Source organism: Oncorhynchus masou, chromosome 28 (genome assembly GCF_036934945.1).
Source record: "Oncorhynchus masou masou isolate Uvic2021 chromosome 28, UVic_Omas_1.1, whole genome shotgun sequence".
In the NCBI taxonomy this organism is placed as follows: Eukaryota; Metazoa; Chordata; class Actinopteri; order Salmoniformes; family Salmonidae; genus Oncorhynchus; species Oncorhynchus masou.
In genome coordinates, this window is record NC_088239.1 from 20199862 (window position 1) to 20224523 (window position 24662).

Here is a 24662-nt window from a genome sequence, read left to right on the forward strand (position 1 = left end):
CCAAATAACTGATGGGAAGTGAAGTTTTTCTCAACATGGCAGCCAGTATACCATCAGCTGTCTGGCACACAACTAGAACTCGTATCCCATTTAACCAAACCCAAAACGTTGTAAAAGTGACAACATAGAGAATTATAGAGGCCTCTGGTTGCCAAAAGGCCCATTTAGCATGGGCAGCGCCATTGAGGGCATTCACCATGCTTCTGCCATTTTAAAGTAGTCAAAGTAGTCAACTGGGTGAAGATTCCTGTGGGTTGTAGCCCCAATGGAGCTGCCCATGCTGTCACAGCCGCTATAATGGCACAGATATAAAGATGATGCTGCGTTCACATGCTAGTCGGAACTAGGAAACGCTTAAATCTACAACTTGCAAACTGGTTGTAGTTATATATGTGCCACGTTCAAGTGGATAGCAAGTCGAACATTTCTGAGTCCCGACTAGCATGTGAAGGTAGCATAAGTCCTCTTCTATCTCTATGACTGACACCCTTTCAAAATAGGAGCGTTTGAGTTGTAAGGCTAAAGCAACCGATGGTAGATGAATGTGGAGGAGTGAAGTCGGGGGAGGTTTTCCAACAGCAAGGCTCAGATCCAACATGGCAGTGTTGCCATTGTTGATAAAGGTTTTTATTTATAAAGTCAAAATAAACATGTTTCCAACCCCAATATCACACACTCACAAACTGAAATCAAACAATATGTGTGTGCATTGTACAATCAATTAGTGAGAGAGCTTCAAACATCACATTCATTTCTAGGCCTACATTTATGAAAAGTAATACATTCATTACATAGCATTGTTAAATACAAGTGGTGGGCCTAATGTGTCACAATACATTCACTGAAAATAAGGTTCCACATATATCTTTACTATCAGTTATTTTTCATCAATTAATTACAGTCCTTATATTGTAGGGTTTCACAATTCATTGTAGACTTTTAACAGAGCTTGTGTGACTTTAATGCTATTTGGCGCATTCCGGCAGATCACTTTTGTCAAGTCGGTGACATGGTCGGACTACTGCATTCGCACCCACCCATAGTGAAGAGAGAGAAATGTGCCGTTTTATAATGCTATTCTACACATTTTGTCATAAGGCTAAGATAAAATGTTGCAGTTTAAAAGAAAATTTCCGCAATTCTACACTTTTTGCCATGGGGCAGGTATTTGTTGTTGTTGTGGTTTTATAGTTAATCTCTTGATTTTGTTCATATTTTGCCATTAGGCTGATAAAACATTTTGCAGTTTCAAAGCAAATTTCCTGCTATTCTAAATATTTTCCCATGAGGTTGAGAGACAATTTTGCAGTTTTAAAGCAAATTTCCTGCAATTACACACATTTTGCTGTCATATGCTATCTGGGAACACTGCGTGCCCCTTTGGTAATCCGGCCCTGGTCAGTCACCACCTTTCAAAGTGTGTTGCTTTATGGGGATAAAAATTGTCCGATTTGCATCTACTGCAAGTTTCTGCAGTTGCTCTTCAATGACATCCTGCAGCCATTGCCTGCATTGTGGGTGGCTTTATTGTCAACAAATCAATTTTATTGTATTTTTAACTCACACGAACATGAACCAACTTTGCTGTGAATCATGAAGTGGAAACATAAGGCCTAATACTGACAAGAATATCCTCTGTCAGAGATACGGCCAATATGAGTTGAATTTGAGTGTTTGTAAGGTGTTTTAGATTGACATATTTTCAGAATGGAGCACTATAGCCAACTAGATATTCTGCCAAAACAGAATAGGTCTATCAAGTACCTAAGAAAGAGAAATATGTAATAACTGTCCAGGTGAATTGACTACGTTTTAGTTTGGGAGTGATATGGTCCCTTTAAATTGTATAATTTCAGCCAGAAGATGGCGCAAGAGGATCAATTAAGATTTATGCCTGTTGACGTCTGTGTCCAGATTGGGCCAAATCTGAGATGATTATCATTATGAAGGATTTTAGGTTGAGATCAAAGGGTTAATTTGAAAGAAGAATATGTGTTCGATTCCAGTATAACGCATAAATCACTCTTATAGGTTATTGATATAACATAAAGTTAATTTTGGCATATAGATTATTTTTTTAAATTGTATTATCCTTGCAGTGATATGAAAACTCATGTTGCGAACTGTACTGCACAGACCTGGTAGGCTTTTGGCTTACTATTTCTTCCTGTATTTCCATTTGAGTACATTTGGTTTCAATTACAGTTGAATTTGAAACTTTTTTGCCTTTCTGCAGCGCTTTTCTTTCTTTTAGAACTTGATGGCGCCAGACCACAGTTTATTCTTCTGGGGATCATAATTTGAAAACCAACGATTGTTTTATCACTTGAAACGCATAGGGTAGGCCTACACAACCAGAAATCCAGAATGCATAACATTATGTGAGAGGCCTCTCTATAGATTTGCGGAGGAATATAATATAGGCAAATTCTGTGTAAATGATGTTTTACTCCTGGATAATGGTAAATACCTTGCAGCGGAGTGATTTTATAGTGCTTCAAACCATTAGATATTTCTTTACTTAGCTATACGGATTAGCGTTTCATCACTCCTAACTTGTTAAATAATGAATAAAGTAATGCGCCAAAGTTTGGACAAATAAGAATTACGCACGAGGATGCGTTTCTCTAGCCATTGTAATATTTTATGACATGTCGTGTTTTGAAGTAGACCATTTATTTAGCGTAGGACTAATAATTCAGTAAGCATCTGAAATACTACTACTATTACTACTAATAATAATAATAAATCTTAGATGTTATTGGCTAAATGCATTGCGCATTATCCTTGCTAAATTGTGAGATATATCAATGCCCAAAAGGTGCAACCAGTCGTTTCAGTATCGTTGCCTATTAAACATCTTGTACGGTTTTATGATGCTTAACTGAAATTGTGCCTGGGGCTCCTGGCAGGGGTGGAAGTGGTTGAAACCAAGCCTTAGACAAACAGGTTGGATATTCACATGGAAACGGATCCTGTCCAGAACTCTTTAACACTTGCTAGCGTTCCCTGTGCACAGTACTGCAGTAAGCTACACCTTGTTGCTCTGAATATATGTTTTAGATTGTTCTATTTTATCTGTATTCCTGCCTGCACTTTTATTCTTTTCAAATCGATTGTCTTTGAAGACAAACATTGAGGGAATATTAAAGTTTCCCAAATATGTATAGAATACAAGTTTATAGACCGCACAGTTGCCAAACACCACAGTCAAATGCAAGACAAAAACAAATATGTAGTCTCAAATATTTCAATATTTGCCCAATTGTGTGACTGTAATTCAACTGAGCCGTGTTTTCTCAGGAAAAGGCCTGTTGTTTAAAATAGGCTATATATCTAGACTATATAGCTTATATAGCACTGTTGAATTTGAAATGGAACACTTATCGTTATGGTTTATTTGTCATATTTATATCAACTAAATAATACATCATAATTCAAGCCAGATATATCTTTCCATTCTGAAATTGACAGTGCTGTGCAACCATGTTGTGGAGCGCCCCATAGGTAGACTCGACATGTGTCCCGTTAGAATTAGAAAGAAAATACGTTTCGACCATCATTACCATTAACACCTCGGTGAGCGCACGTGTTGCTCTTTTTATTTTTTGGTGTGCTTGGTGAAGAGCTGAGCTCATTCATTTCTGGCCTGAGGCGTCTTCATAAGTATGTATTAGAAATAAACAGATGATAAATAAACCATGACCCCAATACACGTAAGGGAACCTGGTAGATTGTGTTTAAGTAATGATGTTACAGTTAACCTTCAGATTTTACCTTGACACAGTTTAATCTTTAATGTGAATAAATATTTTATAATCAACTGATATTGACATGATGTTGATATTCAATAATATATAGATTTTTCATTTACTTTTGTATTTTACGTATATAAATGGTATGCAAATGATATTGTTATATTGTTGTATTCACAACAGTTAGCCCATGGATGAAAAAAATCCGATTCTGTGCGAAAGTTTCGTCCACACACTTTCCAGCCATATGTTCTCATTCACAATTGAACGCAGTAAGCCCCAAAAGCATATTCACAAAAGAGCATTACCTCAACTTCAGGTAGGTTAACACATCCGGTCTATTGCGCATGTGCCACCAGGTGGCCCAGAGGGTTTTTATGGCCAGGTGAGCTGATCTCGTTCACCACAAGTAAAAGCAAAAATTGGCTTATGGACGGAAGCCTCAATGAGATAACACGACGTGTGATCTACCATATCCAGGCAAATTGAAGAAACAATGATGTCAATAATGGGCAAAATGGGGGATTGGCAGGTATGTGCTGTTTATTTCAAGACAAAGAACGTGTAGGTTAGTTGTGTAATATATGTCGAATATATGGCCACAATTGGTAAATGCATTGCCATCAACTTTTCAATGTAGAATTAGTAGGCAAGCACTATATTTATCCTAAATATTATACAGTTATTCAATAGTTTTAATTATTTTTACTTTGACAGTGTTCTTTTTTCTCGCAAAAGTCGATAATGTCCCTATTTACGCCAGATTAACAATAGCGCATTGGCTCTCGTAATAACTTGGGGAAAGCAGGTGTAACTTGCATAGAAGGCTACGTCACTTTATATATCATGCAATTTAAGACTATAGAAAACAGTTCCTTATATAGAAGCAAATAATAGCCTATAGAGTTTCCTTTAGGATATAAAATGTATTGTTTTGCTATAGACTAGTGTTTATTGAAATGTGAATAAAATCAATAAATAGCGCAAATCATACATAGTATGCTCCAACTTATCATTATAGATGTTAATTCGTCTATGATATGATAAATTGCATCTCATACTAAAGTTATAGCTCGCCCGGAAGTTGTGGTTCTTGTCATCTAAAATGTCAAAACAAATCTCTCCGATGTAGGCCTATTACTTTGGAGGGTTATGTTGGCCTAATGCAATTGATTTTTAAAGAATACTTTCATGTCGATTGTAAAACAGAACTTTCTAACGCGGTGAAACTGGAGTCGGTGAAACGATCCAAGCCATGGTGAGATTGAGCCTTTTCGCTTCACTCTCCAAAAGCACACAAACTCTAATATCCACACAGCAGCATATAGAAACACATACAGACCCACACACCCCACGATGTATTTTTTAAGGCACCTTTACCCCGCTGATAGTTGTCATTGTGATCTAGATTCATGGGCCCTCTCATTAATAACAACCGGTTGTAAAGGTACCCCACCAAAAATGTAAATCTGAACTAGGAGAGGCCAACGCCTAGGAGTTGGCGACCTGGTTCTTGACCCGCCCAAATACTTCAGACCCTCATTCACATTAAACAAGCTATGTTGTTGTGTTAATTATTTACATTACAAAAACGGCGCTCTTACATGTCGTCAATGGAGCTGTATACCTACTTTAGATTGTTTCCTCTTTTGCATGACAGTGACAGAATAGCTTTTCATGGTCTCAACTCTCAATACGTCTAAAACAACAGTTTACGAAAATCAGTTTGGCAACAAAGTATGAAGAGAGCACTAGATAGAGTATTTGCGTGTGGCACGCTCTTCAGAGCAAGTTAACCATCCTAAAATGTAAGAACAGACAGATTGTACCATAGGCCCATATAGGGTGTGAGATGATGGAACTTGTTTGTATGAAGCTGTTACATAAACAGTTGTTTTTATGAAACCACATTTCCTAAAACGAATATGCACGACAAAGGAAACAAATTAATACATAACATGTATTATCCAATTATTTGTTTTATCATAGCCATCAAATGAACGTTCACACCCCCAGGTGCAGGGTGTGTTGTTGCCTTTTTGTCATAGAGAATGCTTATAAAATGTACGCTCAATGCCTGCTGTATATTCTCATTGAATGTGGGAGAAGTAAATACATGTGAAATCTCGCTCCAGTGTTACCTGTGTTGTCCATTGGTGTTGGGCAGATGGGAATCAAGCGGCTGTTGATATGCTAATGAGGGAATGCGAATGTTATTACAGTGGTGCGCGAGCCTTTTACTTTCACCATTAGAGGGAGATCTCAGAGCGCAGACAGCCAAGCTCAACTAAAATAGTTTCCGCTAGAGCACAATTCACTGTGTAAAACAAGGAAAGGCGCTCTCAATATCCACCACAACTCATGAAAATGCTTTGGAAATTAACTGATAATATAAAATATGAAGATTGCGAGGTAAGAGGCTCATATTTGATTTATTGCTGCTTTCATGTAATTAATGGGGTATACTGCTTTATTTTCATTTTGTCCATCTCTAATTGTTTTGACAGTTGTCTGGGAACATATTTAATTCATTGAAGGATATACAGATGCATATTGGTTTATTTCATATGTTAGATATTTTTGCTATTTTGATATGGAGTAATGCAATTTTTAATTGTGTAGAAAAATACATTTTACACAGTTTCAATATTAACAGTGAAAATAAAGTAATAGCAATAATAATAATACATTTTCACATCAATAAATTAAAGTAATACATGGCAAACCCATAGGAAAACATTTATGTATTTATACCATTTTAAACGTAATTGTATAAAATAGGATTTCAAAACTCACTGCTGAAACATGCTAAATGTACATAGAAAGTAAGAGAATGTACATATGGAGACATACCCAAAATGCATGTGTTGACTGTATCATCGAAAAAGAAGTATGTTTAAAATAATGTGTTTAAATAATATGATGCCTATCCCTTACATTCTTATAAAATAAATCGGTGCATTTTGAGCCCTTAGAGGTGTGTGTGCACTGCACACGCTGTGTGATTGTTATTATAGAATATAAAGTTTGGCAGTCATATCAGGGAGTTGTTTAGGAGTGGTGCAGCCAGTTGAACGTGTTTTAACCGCGTCTGGAGAATACGCATGCAAAGAGCAGGGAAGAAACGCTGGGCTGGATTTCGCCGCCCGTGTTTGAATTTGTGATTCTCTCATTCAAGTTTAGTTTACGGTTAGGCTAATAGACCTGTTTCTGTTTTTATCGAAATCAGTGTTAACTACCGTGTTTTCATAATGGTTACTCTTTTGCTGTTTTGTCAAAATGGTCGCGTGCAAATAGGTTAGAAGTGGAAAGTAGATGTCATAAGCTTGCGTATCCGTATAATAACTTTTGAATATATTTGCTCGGAGTGAAAGTTAGCTCGGCTGGCGTGGTTTGAATTCAAATGACCGTGGATTAATTCATTCGAGAGACTGGGGAAGGGCCATGGAAAGCGAGGCGTCGGAAACTGAAGTGAAAAACAAAGGGACATGGCGAGCAGACAACCGCCCTCTGAACAGTAAAAATGTGCCAGCCGAGATGCCCTCAGCGTTTGCTGGATTTTCACACGAATCAGAGGTGCACATTGTTTCCGTCCATGGCTCTTCCTCTATCTCTGGTCCCCCCTTCATTCTGCCTTTCTTTCACTTGTGCTTGCCTTCGAACCTTTTAAAATGTTCCCCCCTCTCTCTGATTCGTCAGACGCAAGAGAATGTCCCTCTTTTTGTCTCCCTCTCTCTCTCCCCTTCTCACTCACTCCCTCTTTCTCTCCCCATCTCTGATTAGATAGATATACTGATTCCTCATTCAATGGACGTCATTTAGTGCAGACTCTGCCTTGAGTTGCTTCCTCGCTTCACGCTCGATTTCCGACCATTCTTCCCTTATTAAGAATTCGTGTAATATTAATAGTCATGAATATCTGCTATTAGGAGTCCAAGGAAAGAAGCAGCTCTTTGCTAATATGAGCTCAGTCGAGGGAACAACACAGTGATAGAGACAGAAGACGGAACAGGGATACAGGAAACTTTAAACATAAATCCGCAAGACCAAACATTGCATTTTAGAATCGAATGAAGGGCAGTGGGAATTTAACCAAATTCTGATGGATTATCGTTCTTCGGTGGTGCTTATCTGAACATTGGGCTCCGTGATCTTTCAATAGTGTTGTTGCTGGTATTATTTTGTTTGCTCGTACATTTTCGTTGTTTTATCAACGTTTTTCTTCTGAAAATTCTCTTTTGAATCGCTCGAAAATCATCGCAGATGTTAGTGCACAGCTTTTCCGCGATGGTAAGTTGGACTCTGTGGCAAAGACAGTTATAGCCTACTTCGTGCAGCAATCAGACTCCGATTATTGCCTTTTTTAGTCAAATAGTTTTGCTAAACTATCATACAAAAAAGAAAAAGAATGCAAGATTGCTCTCACATTTAATTTCAGTAGGCCTATCTAAATATTTCAACTGTAATCATTTTCCCCCTGAAAATGATCAAATAGGCCTACGGGTGTGTTATTAGCCTACAGTAATTATCACTGTTATTATTGTTAGCATTATTATTATTATTATTATTAGGCTATTATTGCTGCGTTCAACAGATAAATGCTGTTGATTTTATTTCAACCAACGACTTTGAATAGACATTCAATTATGGTAGGTGACAGTCCATAAAAGCCCCGGTGAAAACGGGTAAAATGGAGGGTTGGTGTATAGGTTTAATTTCTCCGATTCTTTTTTCCTGCAGGATCGTCACGACGGTACCAGCAATGGGACAGCCAGGCTACCTCAGCTGGGAGGCGTGGGCCAGTCTCCATATAGCGCCCCTCCACTCTCCCATACCCCAAACTCCGACTTCCAGCCACCGTACTTTCCTCCGCCCTACCAGCCAATCTACCCTCAGTCTCAGGACCCATACTCGCACGTCAACGACCCCTACTCCCTCAACTCCCTGCACGCTCAGCCGCAGCCACAACACCCTGGCTGGCCGGGCCAGAGGCAAAGTCAGGAGAGCAGTTTGCTGCACCAGCACCGTGGCTTGCCCCATCAGCTCTGTAGGGAGTACCGTAGAGAAGTGCTCCTGCCGTCGGGCCACGGAATCGATACGGGACTCTCAGATTCTATCCCAATCCATGGAATACCTCACTCTTTAGAAGATGTTCAGGTAATTCAGCATTATTTGGTAATTATATTATTATTACTATTACATTTTTACTATTACGTTGTTGTTGTTGTTATTATAATAATAATTGTTGTTGTTATTATTTTTCTTATTATTATATTGAAATTATTATTAGGCCTACACACGTAGCCTTCTATAGCCTAAGTGTTTGTTGCTGTAAATTGGCAGCTCTATATGAAATGTCACGGCCTACATGTAATGACTCAGTGCATGGCATGCAATTTTATAAATGCAGAAATGGTCAAAGATTATGGCCATAACCATTGCATTGAATTGACAGAGCCCTTTTTATGTAAATGTTCCAACAGACATTACATTTTACAAACGGCTCTCGAGTGAAACACTGTATAAAAGCCTATTTGCATGGATTATTCAGTCTATATTCTCGAGCTGTGTTTGCACTTTATTAGCCGTATTATTTTGTTGACCCCCTCCCTCCACTGAAAAGATGGATAGTGTTATAAACACTTGCCTTAAGCAAACAGATCAAAGCTGAAGCTCTGAGAACTATAATATGATCTGCAACCCCTCTCACAAAATGGATGGTATACCGCGCTTGTTGATTAATAATCCCTGTCATTTTTGGACATAATTCTGGATATCCTCCCTTCATCTTTAATTTAATTGTGCTCATTGAAAATACTCAAGTCCCGATATGAGCGGGAGGCTGAGAGCAATAATAAAATGTCCACTCGGGAGTTTTGCACATGCAGGCACACTATGAGCACCATGTTTTAGATTAAGTTCCATCGCTCTGCAGGTAATACGAATACATCAAATAAGTAAAGGCCTGTACAATGATGCGTTTTTTTCTAAAACAAATGCCTAATCCCCAATTAGTGTGCACGACGTGTAATACCACCTTTATTCCGAATACAATTTGGATTCATAGTTATTCGTAAGTATCCACTCTGCGGATGGAATGAGGTCACGATTATTGGGCGACAGAGCTTCATTATTTAAGTCTGATATGCATGACGCGCACTGCCCAACAGCTGTAGCCAATATCACCCTCATTGAAAATAATAACAGGCCCATCATATATTTGGGTTGTGGGCTACATGCCAGTCTTTTGCAAACAGCATGACATGTTAAATTAATTTCATTGTATTCCATATTAAATAGTGTATTTTGCATCTGTGTGTTGCAGCATGTTGAGGATCAAGGAATTCACATCCCAGATCAGACTGTAATTAAAAAAGGTAAGCAATTTCCTTCGAGATGCCATGTATGTTTCCACAAGCTGCACACCACACCACCCCTCTGCTCCGGAGCTTGTGCGGTAGTCAGCGCCTCACTGAACCAAGTGGATTAATGCGCAGTGTTTTTTATTACGTGAGCTCGAGTGCATCAAACTAACTGCATGCACCTTTTCATCAATTAATGCCAATGTCAGCATTTCAGAGTAGGCATAGTCAGATGCGAATATGCCCTATATAGGCTATGCTGTTTAGGCTATTGGTTTTAATGTGTTGACGCATCTTTTCGCTCTATATCGTAAATATAGGCCCGTTCGGGAGCAAATCTAAAATGGCAGTTGGTGATGCTCTATGTATGAAGTATCAGAATGATACCAGATCCTGCATCAAAGGTGGAAAAAATATACGCTGCAAAAATAGGCAAGGTCTTTAAACCATTTATAGAGTCTCATTCCATCAGTGTTTGGCTTCGGTTGATTATGGAATAATGCGTTCAGTGTTGCATTATCATATATGGGCCTAGCATAATTGCGTGTGAATTCGATTGTTTACTCCTACAAGACCATTTCTGGCGTGCTAGGCCTACTCCATGGTCAGGTTGAACGTTACCCCTCTCGCCATGTGGAGTCTTTTGTCAGTTCAAATTAGATGCGCAGGGGATAAATCTTGAGAGATGCTCTTTCCGCATCAACATGATAATTGGCTCTTATATTAGTAATCTCAAGAGTTCGTTTAACTCCTATCGTCTCTATTAGCCTCCCCTGGGCTATTAATGTCACAAGTGATCTATCCAAAAGCGCTAGTCCCTTTGTCTCCGGTTACAGCACACAAAACGGTAACCCCTGCAAAGTGAAATCACACGCGCGACTGTATTTTTGGGGAGACCATCGATATTTGAAAAAAGGCTTCTCTTCGCGTGCTGTGTGTGTGTGTGTTTTAAGTATTGCAACATGTGTGCGCGCGCGTCTGCAAAAGCGTGCGATGTTTCAGAGCTCAAATTGCATAGATAGCCTACCCTAAACAAATATTGGGCCTATACGAGGCCTACAATATGGTACAACATTTTGCAATGGTTAGGCCTTTGTGCGTAGGCCTAATAACCAAAATAAGAAAACAATAAATAGGCCTATATTATCATTATTCATGTTTATTATTCGTGTTAATATTATTATTATTATTTGGCCTGTCATACCCTATGCCAATTGTTTTAATTGTGTGTAGGCCTCTACACCCACACCGCGTTTGATATGAATGTCATCTGATTAATGGTCTACATTGAATAAGATTCACAGAAATTGCTTTCCTTCTTCCCTAGGTCCAGTTTCTTTATCCAAGAACAACAACGTCTCCGCCATTCCGATAAATAAAGATGGTCTTTTTGGCGGTGTGGTAAACCCCAACGAGGTGTTCTGCTCTGTTCCGGGTCGCCTGTCTCTGCTCAGCTCCACATCAAAATACAAGGTCACGGTGGCGGAAGTGCAGAGACGCCTTTCGCCGCCTGAGTGCCTCAACGCGTCACTGCTGGGCGGGGTGCTGAGAAGGTGAGCCGGACTTTAATGTCGCTCCTCATTCTTTATCCCAGGTATAATTAAAATCGACCAAGCGTGATACCTCCTGCATTTAAAACAGCCCAAAAGGCAGACTGTTAAATTCCATATTAACTTTACACTCACAATGTAGCCCACAAATGAATGTAGGCCTTTTGGCCTTACCCTCAACCCTGTAAGACTAGTTTACGCACATCATATTTCGGCCTACACCAACAACAGTAAACTACTTCAGTTTTTAGTCTATAGATTCCAACCTCGACACAAAGCCAGTATTTTGGGTATACACTGTGCATTCAAATAAAGTAGTTTCAGTGATTTGAAAATACATAGCCTATATTGACACACACATAGGCCTGTAGCCACCGATAGTGTTATAGAAGTGTATGGAAGGAAGACGATGCTATTATGGCATTGTTGTTTTTTAAATCAAGATAGCTACCTAATCTTTGATTCAATAATATGATTAATAACATACTTATTCATTCAGACCTTTTTGGATCAGATAGTGTGTAAACAATGATGGTAAAAAAAAAAAAAAACATGCCATTTTACAAATTAGCCTATTCATACAACCTATTTTTCTGTTCTTGTCACAGGGCCAAGTCTAAGAATGGCGGAAGGTCCCTCAGAGAGAAATTGGATAAAATCGGATTAAATCTACCTGCAGGTAGACGCAAAGCCGCAAACGTTACCCTGCTGACGTCACTAGTCGAAGGTAAGTTGCATTGTAAATGATCTGAGTTCCGGTTCCCGGGATAGCAGGTGCTTTGAACGGTTTCAGGGGGGACATTCGAAATCAGTATATCCGCTCATCCATGTAATTTGGACTGACTTTGACTTGCAAACCAGTCATGCATGAAGGATATATGTGTTTTTGAGAGAGAGGATGATGGTAATAATTTTAAAAGGCTTTTCGCAACATTGGCCTGTGTATTTAGCCTTCGTGTGTGGAATCCTCTCGTGAAAGTGGTCCTAGAATAGACTACTACAGTGTGAGGTGGGTTCGGTAAGCCTGGCTGGCCTAGTTTGTACCAGATGAACTAGGCTCCTTGTTGAAGCAGGGTTATGGGCATTTGCTTATTTATTGTTTAGCGTGAGTTTGGAGCTGTTTCACCTCTGGCAGAGGTGGATCGATTGATTTATTAACCCTATAGTGGCTTGTTATCATGATCATTATTATAAGGCCTATATTAGGCTAGTAGTAGTAGTAGTCGTAGTAATAATCATGGTAATAGTAATAGTAGTAATAGGAGTAATAGTAGTGATAGTAGTCGTAGTAATAATCATAGTTGTAGAAGTAGTAATAGTAGTAGTAGTAATCATTGTTATAGTAATAGTAGTAGTAGTTGCAGTAATAATCATAGTTATAGTAGTATTAGTAGTAGTAATAATCATAGTTATAGTAATAGTAGTAATAATCATATTTATAGTAATAGTAGTAATAATCATAGTTATAGTAATAGTTATAGTAAAAGTAGTAATAAGTAATAATCATAGTTATAGTAGTAATAGTAGTAATAATCATAGTTATAGTAATTGTAGTAATAGTAGTAATAATCATAGTTATAGTAATACTAGTAGTAGTAGGACCACTAGCCAACAGCTACAGCTACTGTTATTAGACTTCTATTATTCACACATGCAGGGACACTTTCTGTTTCTCTGTGATTGAAGTGGAAGTGACCTATGGAAGATCTATATGTTGTGAGACTATTAAATAATAAATTAGGTAATTGTGGCACACTATGAGGATGCCATTGCTATTGAATAAATCCATTTTGCTTGCAAAGTTGAACCCTATTATTCAGTGCGGTGGTATTTGGTGAGCTGTGGATTTTAAAGGTGAAAGCCTGGGACGGTTCATTGGTTCCTGTTAATCATTACAGCCGTGGAGCGACTGCAATATTCATTGTACTTCATTGAAATTGGGTGCTGTATGGTAATGAGGTTGAAGAAATATATGATTCTTTGCGATAAAGTGTGTGTGTGGGGGGGGACACTCGGTTATTTAGTGAAGAGACACTGCGTTTTTCTGAAGTGCTGTTATTGTTTATGATCCGCTCCATTTTATGGAAACGAGTTTACTGGACTTGAGCTTTGATGCTAATTGGCGCATGCGTTCTTCCGGAGTTGAGGCTTATGGCAGGAAGCCCCGCAGTAAAAACCCAACTGTTTCAGGAAATTAAAACCAAAGACTTGAAAAAATCTACAAAAAAAGCAGACCTCAATGGAATGAACCTAAATTCTCATGGCTAAAGTTTGTAGGAGCGAGATTTGCATATAGCCTTTTAAAATTGCTTTCGTTGTATGATCTGCTGGACGTTCAATAATGTTTAGGGATGGCTAAGCAATGACATGGTGATATGCATGACGCTACTTATGGCATTTTATATTGCTTCCCGGATATTTAACTCTTCTCACGGAATGGGGGCCTGACTCTTATTGATAACAGGTAGCCTAGCGGTTATGGGCGTTGGGCCAGTAACCGAAAGGTTGCTGGTTCAAATTCCCGGGCAGACAAGGTGAAAAATATGTAGATGTTCTCTTGAGCAAGGTACTTAACCCAAATGTCTCTCTGCGTAACAGCGTCTGCTAATTGACAACAACAAAAATAAAATAGTCCATCATCTGATGGAAGGTACAAGTGCTAGCCTATAGCCTACTGATTTAGAATTTGATGCAAAGACAAGGCCTTCACTTTGGCAGAGGACGTTCATTAGATGAATCATGTGTTAAATGGAAGTGTTAATTGGTCTATATTTAATGTCCAATTTAGAGCAATATAGTATACTCAATCCATTCTTTCCTTCTCAGGCGAAGCCGTGCATCTTGCCAGAGATTTTGGTTACGTATGCGAGACTGAGTTTCCAGCCAAGGCAGTAGCTGAATATACAAACCGTCAGCATTCCGACCCAAACGAACAAGTCCAAAGGAAAAACATGTTATTGGCAACGAAGTAAGTGTCATATTATCACATTTCATATGTCAAAAAAAAATGATTCTCGTGTTTACATCGACAGTGTTTGCAAACACAAATGGATGGTCGTGGTCAATTCTATAAATTCGTTTTTTATATTTTTTTGTAGGCTTTTTGATAGGCCTATATATTTCACATGCATTTCTAAAGTGTTGATTTATGGACTCGTTATTTGTGTTACATTGTAGTAGGCTATTGAATGGATGTGACATTAAAACTGACCAAAAAAATATTGGATACAAATTAATCGACTAATGTCCAATTATTTGTCCTTCTAATAAGCCAAATAGGTCATCAAGTGATGTTATGCACACGACAAAATGCCACAATGAACAAACACTTCTTGAATTCGACACTTTCAACTAATATTAGACGTACTGAATTTGATATCCATGCTCTGTATTCGATTCATGCCAAGCATTTTGGCGTTGCGTAAGCATTGAATAAAACACGTACACGAATAGCCTATCTGAGACTATCCAATATGGAGTTTACTGTAATTGGTCGACTGAACAGGCCTCAGATTCATCCATATGCAACCATTTTGTTTGCTGTGATTGGGATTGCATTGAAACATAGTTGCTTTTACTCCAACGTCAACCTTTCCCCACTGCATTTTAACATTTAGACATAGTACGACACTATACTTATACGTTCCTTTGAGCAAATATGCGATAGGCCACATTCTAATGTTGTAGTACTAACTACATAAAATTAATAGGATCTTTGAACATGTCTTGTATAGGCCTATACGTCATATTAGGGGCAGACTGGCATTATGATTGTAATTAACATATATATTGTCTCCCCATTTTAGGCAAATCTGCAAAGAATTCACAGACCTGCTTTCCCAGGACCGTACGCCCTTGGGGAATTCTCGACCACAACCTATTCTTGAGCCAGGGATTCAGAGTTGCTTGACCCATTTCAGTCTCATTTCTCACGGATTCGGGACCCCAGCCATGTGCGCGGCCCTCACCGCTCTCCAGAACTATCTGACCGAGGCGATTAAAGCCATGGACAAAATGTACCTGAACAACAACAGTCACTCAGACAGCGGCACTAAAGGCGGAGACAAAGACGAGAAGCACAGAAAGTGATTCCCACCTGAAAGCCCAATATAAATATTATAAATACATATAAATACTATTGATCAAGTTAACGTGCCACTTCCTGATCTCGCGATGATTTTACATGTTTGTTTTTAATACCATTCAACTTTGGATTCACGGGAAGTGATGCGCAAGATCCCCACAATAATTAAAAAGAAAAAAATGCTGAAAGGCGCAAAGAACAGATCCAGAGAGGGAAAGATCTCTGCCACATCTATGACTTTTTATGTACTCCCTCTTTTTATGAGCTGCAACGGACTGAAATCGAGCGACCCTTATATCTCTCAATTTACGATTGTAGCCATGTGACAAAAAGAAGCGAAAAGAGGATGAATTATTATCAGTATTGTGAATAATAAACTTGAAAAAAATCCACAGAGTTCCATGTCATGACTTCAGTTGTAGACTCTCACTCCAAGCGACCAACTTGAACTTTGAATTTCAACACGATTCACGGTTATATAAGGGAATCTGTGTTCATGTATGTATATATTTATTTATGTGTAATTTAATGGGAATTGTAAATATGGTGCGTCTGTTGAAACTTATTTTTTATTTATCTGGTGCCTCCTGTTTTAGTGGGTTTAAATATTCGGTTAGTTCTTCATGTGGTTTTATGGTTATTAGAAAACAGAAGTTTGGGGTATTTTTTCTCTGGGATATTTCAATTCAGCCCTCTTGTAGCATGTTGAGGCGACATTGAAGCAAGTAAACAAATTTAATATAGAAATAAACCTCCATTTCTCTCTAGCTATATCATCCTTATTCCATTCAGTTTTTTAATTGAAAAGTGCATAATCGAGACCCCGAAGAGAACTGTTTTGTGTTTCTACTTTCTTGTTTTTATACAAGCTTTTATGTGTTGTGCCAATCAGAATACGTTTCACTTGTTCTTCCCTTGAAGCACCATAAAAGCAATAAATGGATATTGTCTTTTGATTATTTTTTTTATGTTCGAAGTAATTCTAAGCATTTGGGACCATCTGATATCTTGTATGTCCAATGTCCAAATTGGAGGCGGTTTTAGCTGTATTGTATAGACTTGTGCTGGCAATAGTTCCCATGCCTGTCAATGTATTATAGTCCTTTGTTGCCCAGAAAAAAATAAACATTTGATACGCTTCATGTTGATTTTTATTCATATATTTTCATTTTTTATTCAGTGGTTGAGACGCCCGGGTGTATTTTCGTTCTTGGCCATTTTTTCTATTCAGCACGGTTACAGTAATTGAGTTTAACTCTCCCCTGACGAGTGTTCCTTGCAATAAGCAGCTGAACCCATTGTTTCCCTCAAGTATAATAAAACAACGTATACTTTCAACTCATAGTTCAGAGCACAGGATCATTCAAAACCGGAGCCGAGCTTTTTTACCATGTCAAATGACACAGAAAACAATGAATTCTTTGCTGTTTGAAGTGTGTGTGTGAAGCGCCAGCCCTCAAGCAAAACCGTTCTTTAAAATCAGTGAGATCTATATGGCTGTGTTGAAGGTTATTACATTTGCCTTTCCCTACCACTCTATTGTTTTCTTTATTTCGTTTTTGTTAAAGCTTTTTTAAGACATGCATCAAATATTTGTTATTACTAGCCTGTCTGTAATTATTGGTGTTGTTTGACAGCATTCAGTTGGAATAAAATGTGGGAAACCTATTTCAACTGCATTCAGTTAAATGATATGACAAATACGTTTGCCTGTGGATATCTCTTATATTTGCTCACATCTCTACCCATAGGCTTCGTTGTAGTCATGTCGATGCAAATGATCATGTATGCTTCTAACACACCTGCTGTAGCCTTGTTTAGCGTGCCTAAAGCCACGGGGAATATGCATTACATAAGCGAATTCAAATGGAGTTTTGATTGTGTATTGATGGCATGCACCTCGAAATCAATCTCTACTGAAGCATGGTGGAGTGGAGTCGGTGGATGTATATGCATATCCTGTGTCTGTGCTCTGTTCTATTTTCCACTCTCTGGTTCTAGTCGAGAGCGTTGTGGCATGGGGATGTTGTGACCGAGATAGATTTAGGCCTACTGAGCAACTTTTCTTCAACCCCTCTCCCCCTTTTCTTTTACATTTTCCAAAATAGCGGTTGTTTATTATCTGCATATTTTAAGCCCAGACGGTCTGTTTTATTCCGAAACAGTTGTTTTCAAATAAGGTGAATGAAGCCTAACTGTACATGTCCTTGGCATAATTGCGGTGCAGTGCTGTAGCAGGTGAAGCGAGCCATTGTCTGTCAGGGCTGTTTTTGTTGGCTGCATCTCAGATTGTGTGTGGGATCCTAACCCCAGGCACAATAGCTCACTCATAAAGAGGAATACCCGGCTGCTCCTTCCATTAAAAAAAGCATAAATAGTCACTTTAAAGGAAACAATCGTATTAAATAGCATTCACTGGTATTAGGAAGCCCCTCACGTGTGTCATTAATGCTAATGTTATTTAATAAATGTATCGGGGGTAAATGAAAGCGTTTTTTGAGAGCGAGACGAAAGCATTATACATGTCTATCACAATGGCAGCTATCGAAAGTACGTGAAGGCTATAGGCCTATCAAGGAACGAACATGCAATGCTATTGCCCCCATTTCTGAAGAGAAAAAAACAAATTTTCTTTGTTTTGTTTACTTTGATACAAACCTGTAATTTACATAGGCTACTGTTTTAATACGACATTTTTAATTTTGCCATAATTTGATCTTAAACAGGTAGAACTAGTTTTACATAATGCCTTACAGCTAAAGTAATTTGCAATAACGAAGAGGCCTGAAATTTGAAGAGCCAGTCAGCAATACCCAACTGAATTTGGCTAATTCAATCCGTAACCCCTGGTTTCAGCTACATCAATTACACTTGATTCCACTATAATAATTAATACGTGCGTCTGTTGTGTACTGTTCCCCGAGTTGTTATTAAATAGCCTATTCTTAAATGTTAGGCTACAATTTACTTTTTTAAAAATCTGATCTTCCCATGCATCAGCATACCCTTGATTGCATACACACGAATATGCAGAGATGCATGCGCTCAGGCACGCATAGCCTACACTCCACACGCATCATTATCTGATCGTAGTCTGAAACTATTTTGATGAGATGTTGTTGGGAGCTTTGGTTGGTGAGCTGATTTCACTACACCACGATCCGTTCTTCAAAATAGACAAGACCAAACTCACAGCATCCAACATTTTTAATGGCAATACAATACTTTGAACCTGCAGATTTGGCAATAGACTAAAGACTGTTACTAGTGGCTATATATAGCGTTGGTTTGATGTGCAGTGCTGGATCAATTCCATTTCGATACCAGTCAATGCATGAAATAACAGAAATGTAATTAATTGACCCTTCAAGTGTGAATGGCCCCAAATACAAAGTCAAGGGTTAACACAAATGAAAAATGATGAAATAGACTAACACAGACCTAAAATAATAGAAATTGCATTTAATGCCATGGCATCAGAATGGCTAGCTAACTAAAAAAATGTTTTTTAAATTAGTCACGTGCAACTATAGCTTTGAACCATGCAGTTTCCATAAAGATGGAATACTATATACGTTTTTCTCATGTTCTGTGTACACAAGTAACCTTATAATATTGACCTCCGGACTGAAAAGCATGCATACAGTGTAATCTTCCATCTGCAACATGCAAACGATGTATAGGCTATTTGGAGAGTATACCATGTAAATTATTTTTTGTATTGTATTCAAGCTACTTTTAGTTCCTGCATGGACACATCTGTTTACCAAATTGCTAATTTCTTTATATCTTATTAATGACGAATTGAAAACTGCAGGACATTCTACAAGTAGAGAAATATGTGTTCTATGCATATTTCGGGTTCACTCAAATGACAATTGAAACGCGGACCGGTGCAATCGAATTATGTGACTCTATAAGTTTGCAATGAAACGCAAAATAGCTAAATGTCGTCAAGTCTGACATCAACCCTCATTTCGGCCTCGACACCATTCCACTGACCTCACCCCACCGTGCGACCCTTCCACTGACCTCACCCCACTGTGCGAGCCGGGGCTCAAAAGCCACGAAAGGTCAACGACTCCACCAAATCGTTCTTGATTACTTGGGACATCAGGTAATCGATTAGAAAACATTAACTGAATAAACAAAAGGACTCACAAGTAAGCTGAGAAGTCGATAATTCCAACGCAATATGGGTCAATCCAAAATAATGCTAGGTGTTGGATGAGTCTTGGGGTGACAACTTTGGAACCACACACACCCACATAACATCTGAAGTATATATATATAGGCCTAGGCTATATGTGCACAGGCTACCACTGATTTCTTCTTTAATGTGAAGGGAAAAAAATCTCACCTAGAATTAGATTATCCAATTAATTTATGTACACAAAATTGTCAGAGATAACATCAATTTAACATCAAAAGACAATATTTCGAATAGATGGCCTTATCTAGGCTTATAAACTTTAATGTTGTTTTCAGACCAATAATGGCCTAATAAGCCTACATGATATTGATTACGTTTTGTTAAGTTTAAAATAATAGAATGTTTATATGGTGTCATCTGGGCATGTATTTACTTTGTATTTTAAAAAAATGTTCGTGGTGTGATGACTGCTCATGCTCATCACAATTCATAGGCTGCAAGGTTGTTTTCCGATCATTTCCATCACCTGTCAAAAGCGGAGGTCGACTCATTTCATGGGTTTGTGTCTCCCAAATATACAAAAAGAGGGGATTAAAAATGTTGTTAATGTTTCCCCTGTCGGTTTATATAGTTTATATTCTAGTTTTCAGTCTCTCTGTCTCTCTCCCCGCATTCTCTGAAGGCAGCCGGGGGGAGTGTCGCCCCAGGCCAAACATATGCTTCTTTCCATTGCACTAATCCAAATTCAGCGTGGAGGAATAATTGCTCGAGTGGCCATGGCTTCGCGGGGCTTTGTCCCTCGCTGGCTCCCGTCAGCCCGGCACACGCCATTTCAATCAAACGCCTTTTGAGGGCTGTCTCTTTTCTATCAAACCTTAGACCTCGAAAATGATGCGAACATTTAACCAAACGGCTTCACGCTCCATAAACAACACTCCCAAAAGACAATTCATTTGTTTATTAATTTATTAATATATCCATTTATTTATTTATTGGTCTCATGCAGTCTGTTCCCCTTTAGTTATTGTGTCATTATGTTGGTCATTCGATCACATGACGTTCGTCACAGATTTTTGCGGACCGGTAGAACGACTTGTCTGTGTAGGTCACCTAGTTGGTGAACTTGGTCAAAGTGAGAAGTGGTAGGCCTATCTATTATTATTATTGCGCATCTTAATTATGCATTATACCTATAGAAACCTAGCCCACAATGTATATTTATTTGGTCAATGGAACATTTGAATTTTATCACGCTCAATGAAATTAGATAACACACACGAAATTCCATAAATTTGCCTCATAAAGTTCTGGCTTCAGGAGCATCAGCTATTGGGTCATAAGTAAATATTAACATAACATTAGAAAAAGCTACGAATGGTTTGTATTGAGAAACAGTTTTTTACCCAAACGAACAGTTGCACCAAGACTTGGAGTGTGCAATCTGAAGATATACAACTTTTGAAAAGGACCAAAGCCTTAAGCGATGCTGACCCCATAGCATGCTTTGGGGTTCTCGTTGGCTTATACAATGGTAACACGTCCTATTTGTCCAAAACAAGTGTAAATCTTTCTCATGCTCAAAACTGCTTGCTAAAATGATACCATATGATCGAAGTTGGTGTTATTGGTGTAATAATATTAGTAACAATAATATCAGGCAAAATTATCTCATAATAATATAATAATGTTTACATGTGTTATATTTTTTTCATACCAAAAAACGTATATGCCTATATCTAAATCAAAGTAATAGCCTATTGGTGTATTTTTTATGGAGTGAAAAAAAATAATAATAATTGCGAAGCAAACTTATTTTAGACTATAATATTACCATAGTGACATTACTACGAAAGTATATAAATACACAAATAACTATTAATGCTTTATGACTATTACACCTGGTTTGTTGATTATATTGACAATTTACAGCAGCAACCTCCGCCTACATCTATTAATTGAGATACATGAATTCACAAGAGAACGAGGTTATTCGATAAGCACTCTCTATTGCCTGTTTTTCTGTGATGAATTTATGGCATAGCCTTCAATGTGAACGAGTCCAGCAAATTCGAAAAGATAATGACAAAATGCATCATATGTTTTGTTACAGTTTAAAGGCTCCCTGTACTGGGTCTTCAACGAAGCTGCCCTTTTTTGAAGCTCACACCCCCCAGCCTTATTTTCTGTGAATCAACGATGAAAAATTACTTGAGTAAAATGGACCATTTGCTAGAAAATCGCATATTTTCACGGATAAGGAATGGAATAAGAGAGAGAGTGGAAGAGAGGGGAGAGACGCTGATGTCTGACTGAATTAATAGACATGATTATTTCACACCAAAGAAGAACACTATTTCATCTAAGCTGCTATCGGTTCCATCACAAAGGGTCACCGCGCAGCTGTGGCGAACCCAGCGTTATTATGAAGTTTGATGATAGGATCCCGTTTGCTATCCTAGTACCTTGCTCGAGGCAAGCAATAGCTCGAGGCAACGCCAGTGCCGCCCGGTGATAAAGGACTTACTCTGTGCGCAAAGAAAGAGAGCAGCTTTCACTTGAGACTAATCAACTCGCAGGCTTGGCCTATACTGCTTTTCGGTTTTTCCTCCCTCTATCCTTTTTTCATAATACAGCTAACTTTTGGCTTATTGCACATTTCCTAGATATTTCCTTATTTATCCTGCTAAAGAAAGGAGTGGATTTGAGGGATATAGAAATTATGCAAGGGTGCATTTGCTCACAAATCGTTAGAATCCACAACAATTGTTTTAAAATACATTTATTTAGAAATACAATAATGAAATAGTGCAGTTGTTAAGTTGTTAAGTTACAAGACACACGAAGACTTGATGGTAGGAACGGAACCATTCTGTCTACAGCTCATTTGAGCATCTGCCTTTAAGGATGATGGTTTAAACTTTATCCAGTAAGGTAGGCCTATATCACTTTTACAAAGTAATTTCCACTCTAAATGCCAATAAGAAGTGTATATTGATGCATTGCACTGATGTTTTCCCCAATTGTCTTTTTCCACTTTTCCAGTTTTATTTCCTGCTGTTTGGAACATTTTTATTAATGTTTGTGTGTCTGTGTTGAGCCAAAGATGAATTCCCACTTTAATCTGAATGGACACTAAAGCTGTGAATTGCAATGCACTGACACTCCAAATGTCTCTCTACCTGGACTCTAAGCCCCAGGTGTTGCAGTGTGTGTGTGTGTGTGTGTGTGTGTGTGTGTGTGTGTGTGTGTGTGTGTGTGTGTGTGTGTGTGTGTGTGTGTGTGTGTGTGTGTGTGTCTAGCCCTCCCATGTGTATGTTGTGAAGACTGAACTATGCTGTCTAAATAGAACCTGTTCACATTAACACCTTCACATTAACACCATATTCATCATCATCATCATCATCATCATCACTATCCTCATCAACATCATCATCATGCTGATCATCATTCTCATGGTCATCATTATTAATCCTGTCTGTACAGATAAAGATGCTATGGCCGTCTAGTTCCCTATAGGCGGAGGATGTGGTCCTGTGTGGCTCAGTTGGTAGAGCATGGCAACGCCTGTGTTGTGGATTCGATTCCTATGTGGGATCAGTACGAAAATGCATGCACTCACTACTGTAAGTCGTTCTGGATAAGAGCTTCTGCTAAATGACAAAAAATGTAAATATAAAAAAATTGATGCCCAGAAGAAGTGAGTTTAGCTCTAGGACAGAATAGCTTATGTCTGACTAAAAGTTGAAAGGAGGCCTGAGTGAGTCACTTGGATAGTAAGGTTTGATAACCTACTCCTAAAAATCCCTTACGATAATAAGAAATGTACTTATAACAAATTTCAATTGTTTATGACTTGATATAAATATTGCCTGAAATGTAATTTTCTGTACACGGGAAAGGGGTAGATCATGTGTAATAACTTTTTATGATGAATTGCTACATTATTAACTTATTAGAGGAAACCTATAGGGGAGGGGAGATTGCTTCGACCTCTCGAGTGTGAGAAGAAACAGTTAGATCTAACCACAGGCTAAACACTTCCAACAGGACTTGACATTGCAGAACAATTTCCCAATTACCTTTTGACATGCATATTGACACAAACGTGCAAAACTGTAATTTTCTCTCTGAATTTGTTAGCTTGAGGGGATCGCTTTCATGCCAGTGAATTGTCAGATGTATTTCTTCCTTGCTCCTGCTAGTCTGACTGACTGTGACAGTCAGAGTTCACTGACAACCATTGCTAAAGGGAGAGGCCATTTTCAAAATGGCGGAGATTTATTTTTGCAAAAAACAGACAACTTTGATTTTCCCATTCTTTAGATGGAGGAACACCATGTCAATACTATTTGGAGTGAAACATTGAATATGACTGTAGGGTAATCAAGGTAACGAAAAAAATAGCATTTACCATGTAAACAGAAAGGGTAATCACAATGAATCATCAAATTGGATGTGTGTATTGTGTTTCGTTATTAAGAAATGTTGTTGTGTGCTAATAGTGTGCTGTATTTTCTGTCCTGAAAAAGGAAGTAAGCTTATGCGACATCTTTTTGAGTGCGGACCATTTTGTTTGTCTGTTTCACCCCTACCCAATAAACTTCCCAAACTTCATAAACAATTGTTGTCACAAACACGTGCTGTTGTCTCAGTCAATCATGCACTATCCAACCTAGTCTGCCAGTTGACATTGAAATGCCATGGCCATCGAGACATCATCCTGTCTTTGACATAGCCAGGCAGTGAGAGGAGAGGGAG

General features: G+C 38.4%; 1 protein-coding gene across 8 annotated transcripts; it reads left to right on the top strand.

The window, feature by feature from the left end:
* Positions 1–4135: 4135 nt before the first annotated feature.
* On the top strand, positions 4136–17419 carry tfap2a (transcription factor AP-2 alpha). 8 transcript variants are annotated; one of them, XM_064941522.1, is made up of 7 exons: positions 4136–4287; positions 8496–8930; positions 10081–10132; positions 11445–11670; positions 12276–12394; positions 14494–14635; positions 15474–17419. In XM_064941522.1, exons 1-7 carry the CDS (start codon positions 4252–4254, stop codon positions 15754–15756), a joined length of 1293 nt encoding a protein of 430 aa, XP_064797594.1. In that variant the 5' UTR covers positions 4136–4251; the 3' UTR covers positions 15757–17419. The 8 variants fall into 8 exon arrangements, with proteins under 8 accessions (XP_064797594.1, XP_064797597.1, XP_064797593.1 ...); XM_064941525.1 differs by having other exon boundaries at positions 8496–8912; XM_064941521.1 differs by lacking the exon at positions 4136–4287 and adding an exon at positions 5919–6167.
* The last annotated feature ends 7243 nt before the right edge of the window (positions 17420–24662 follow it).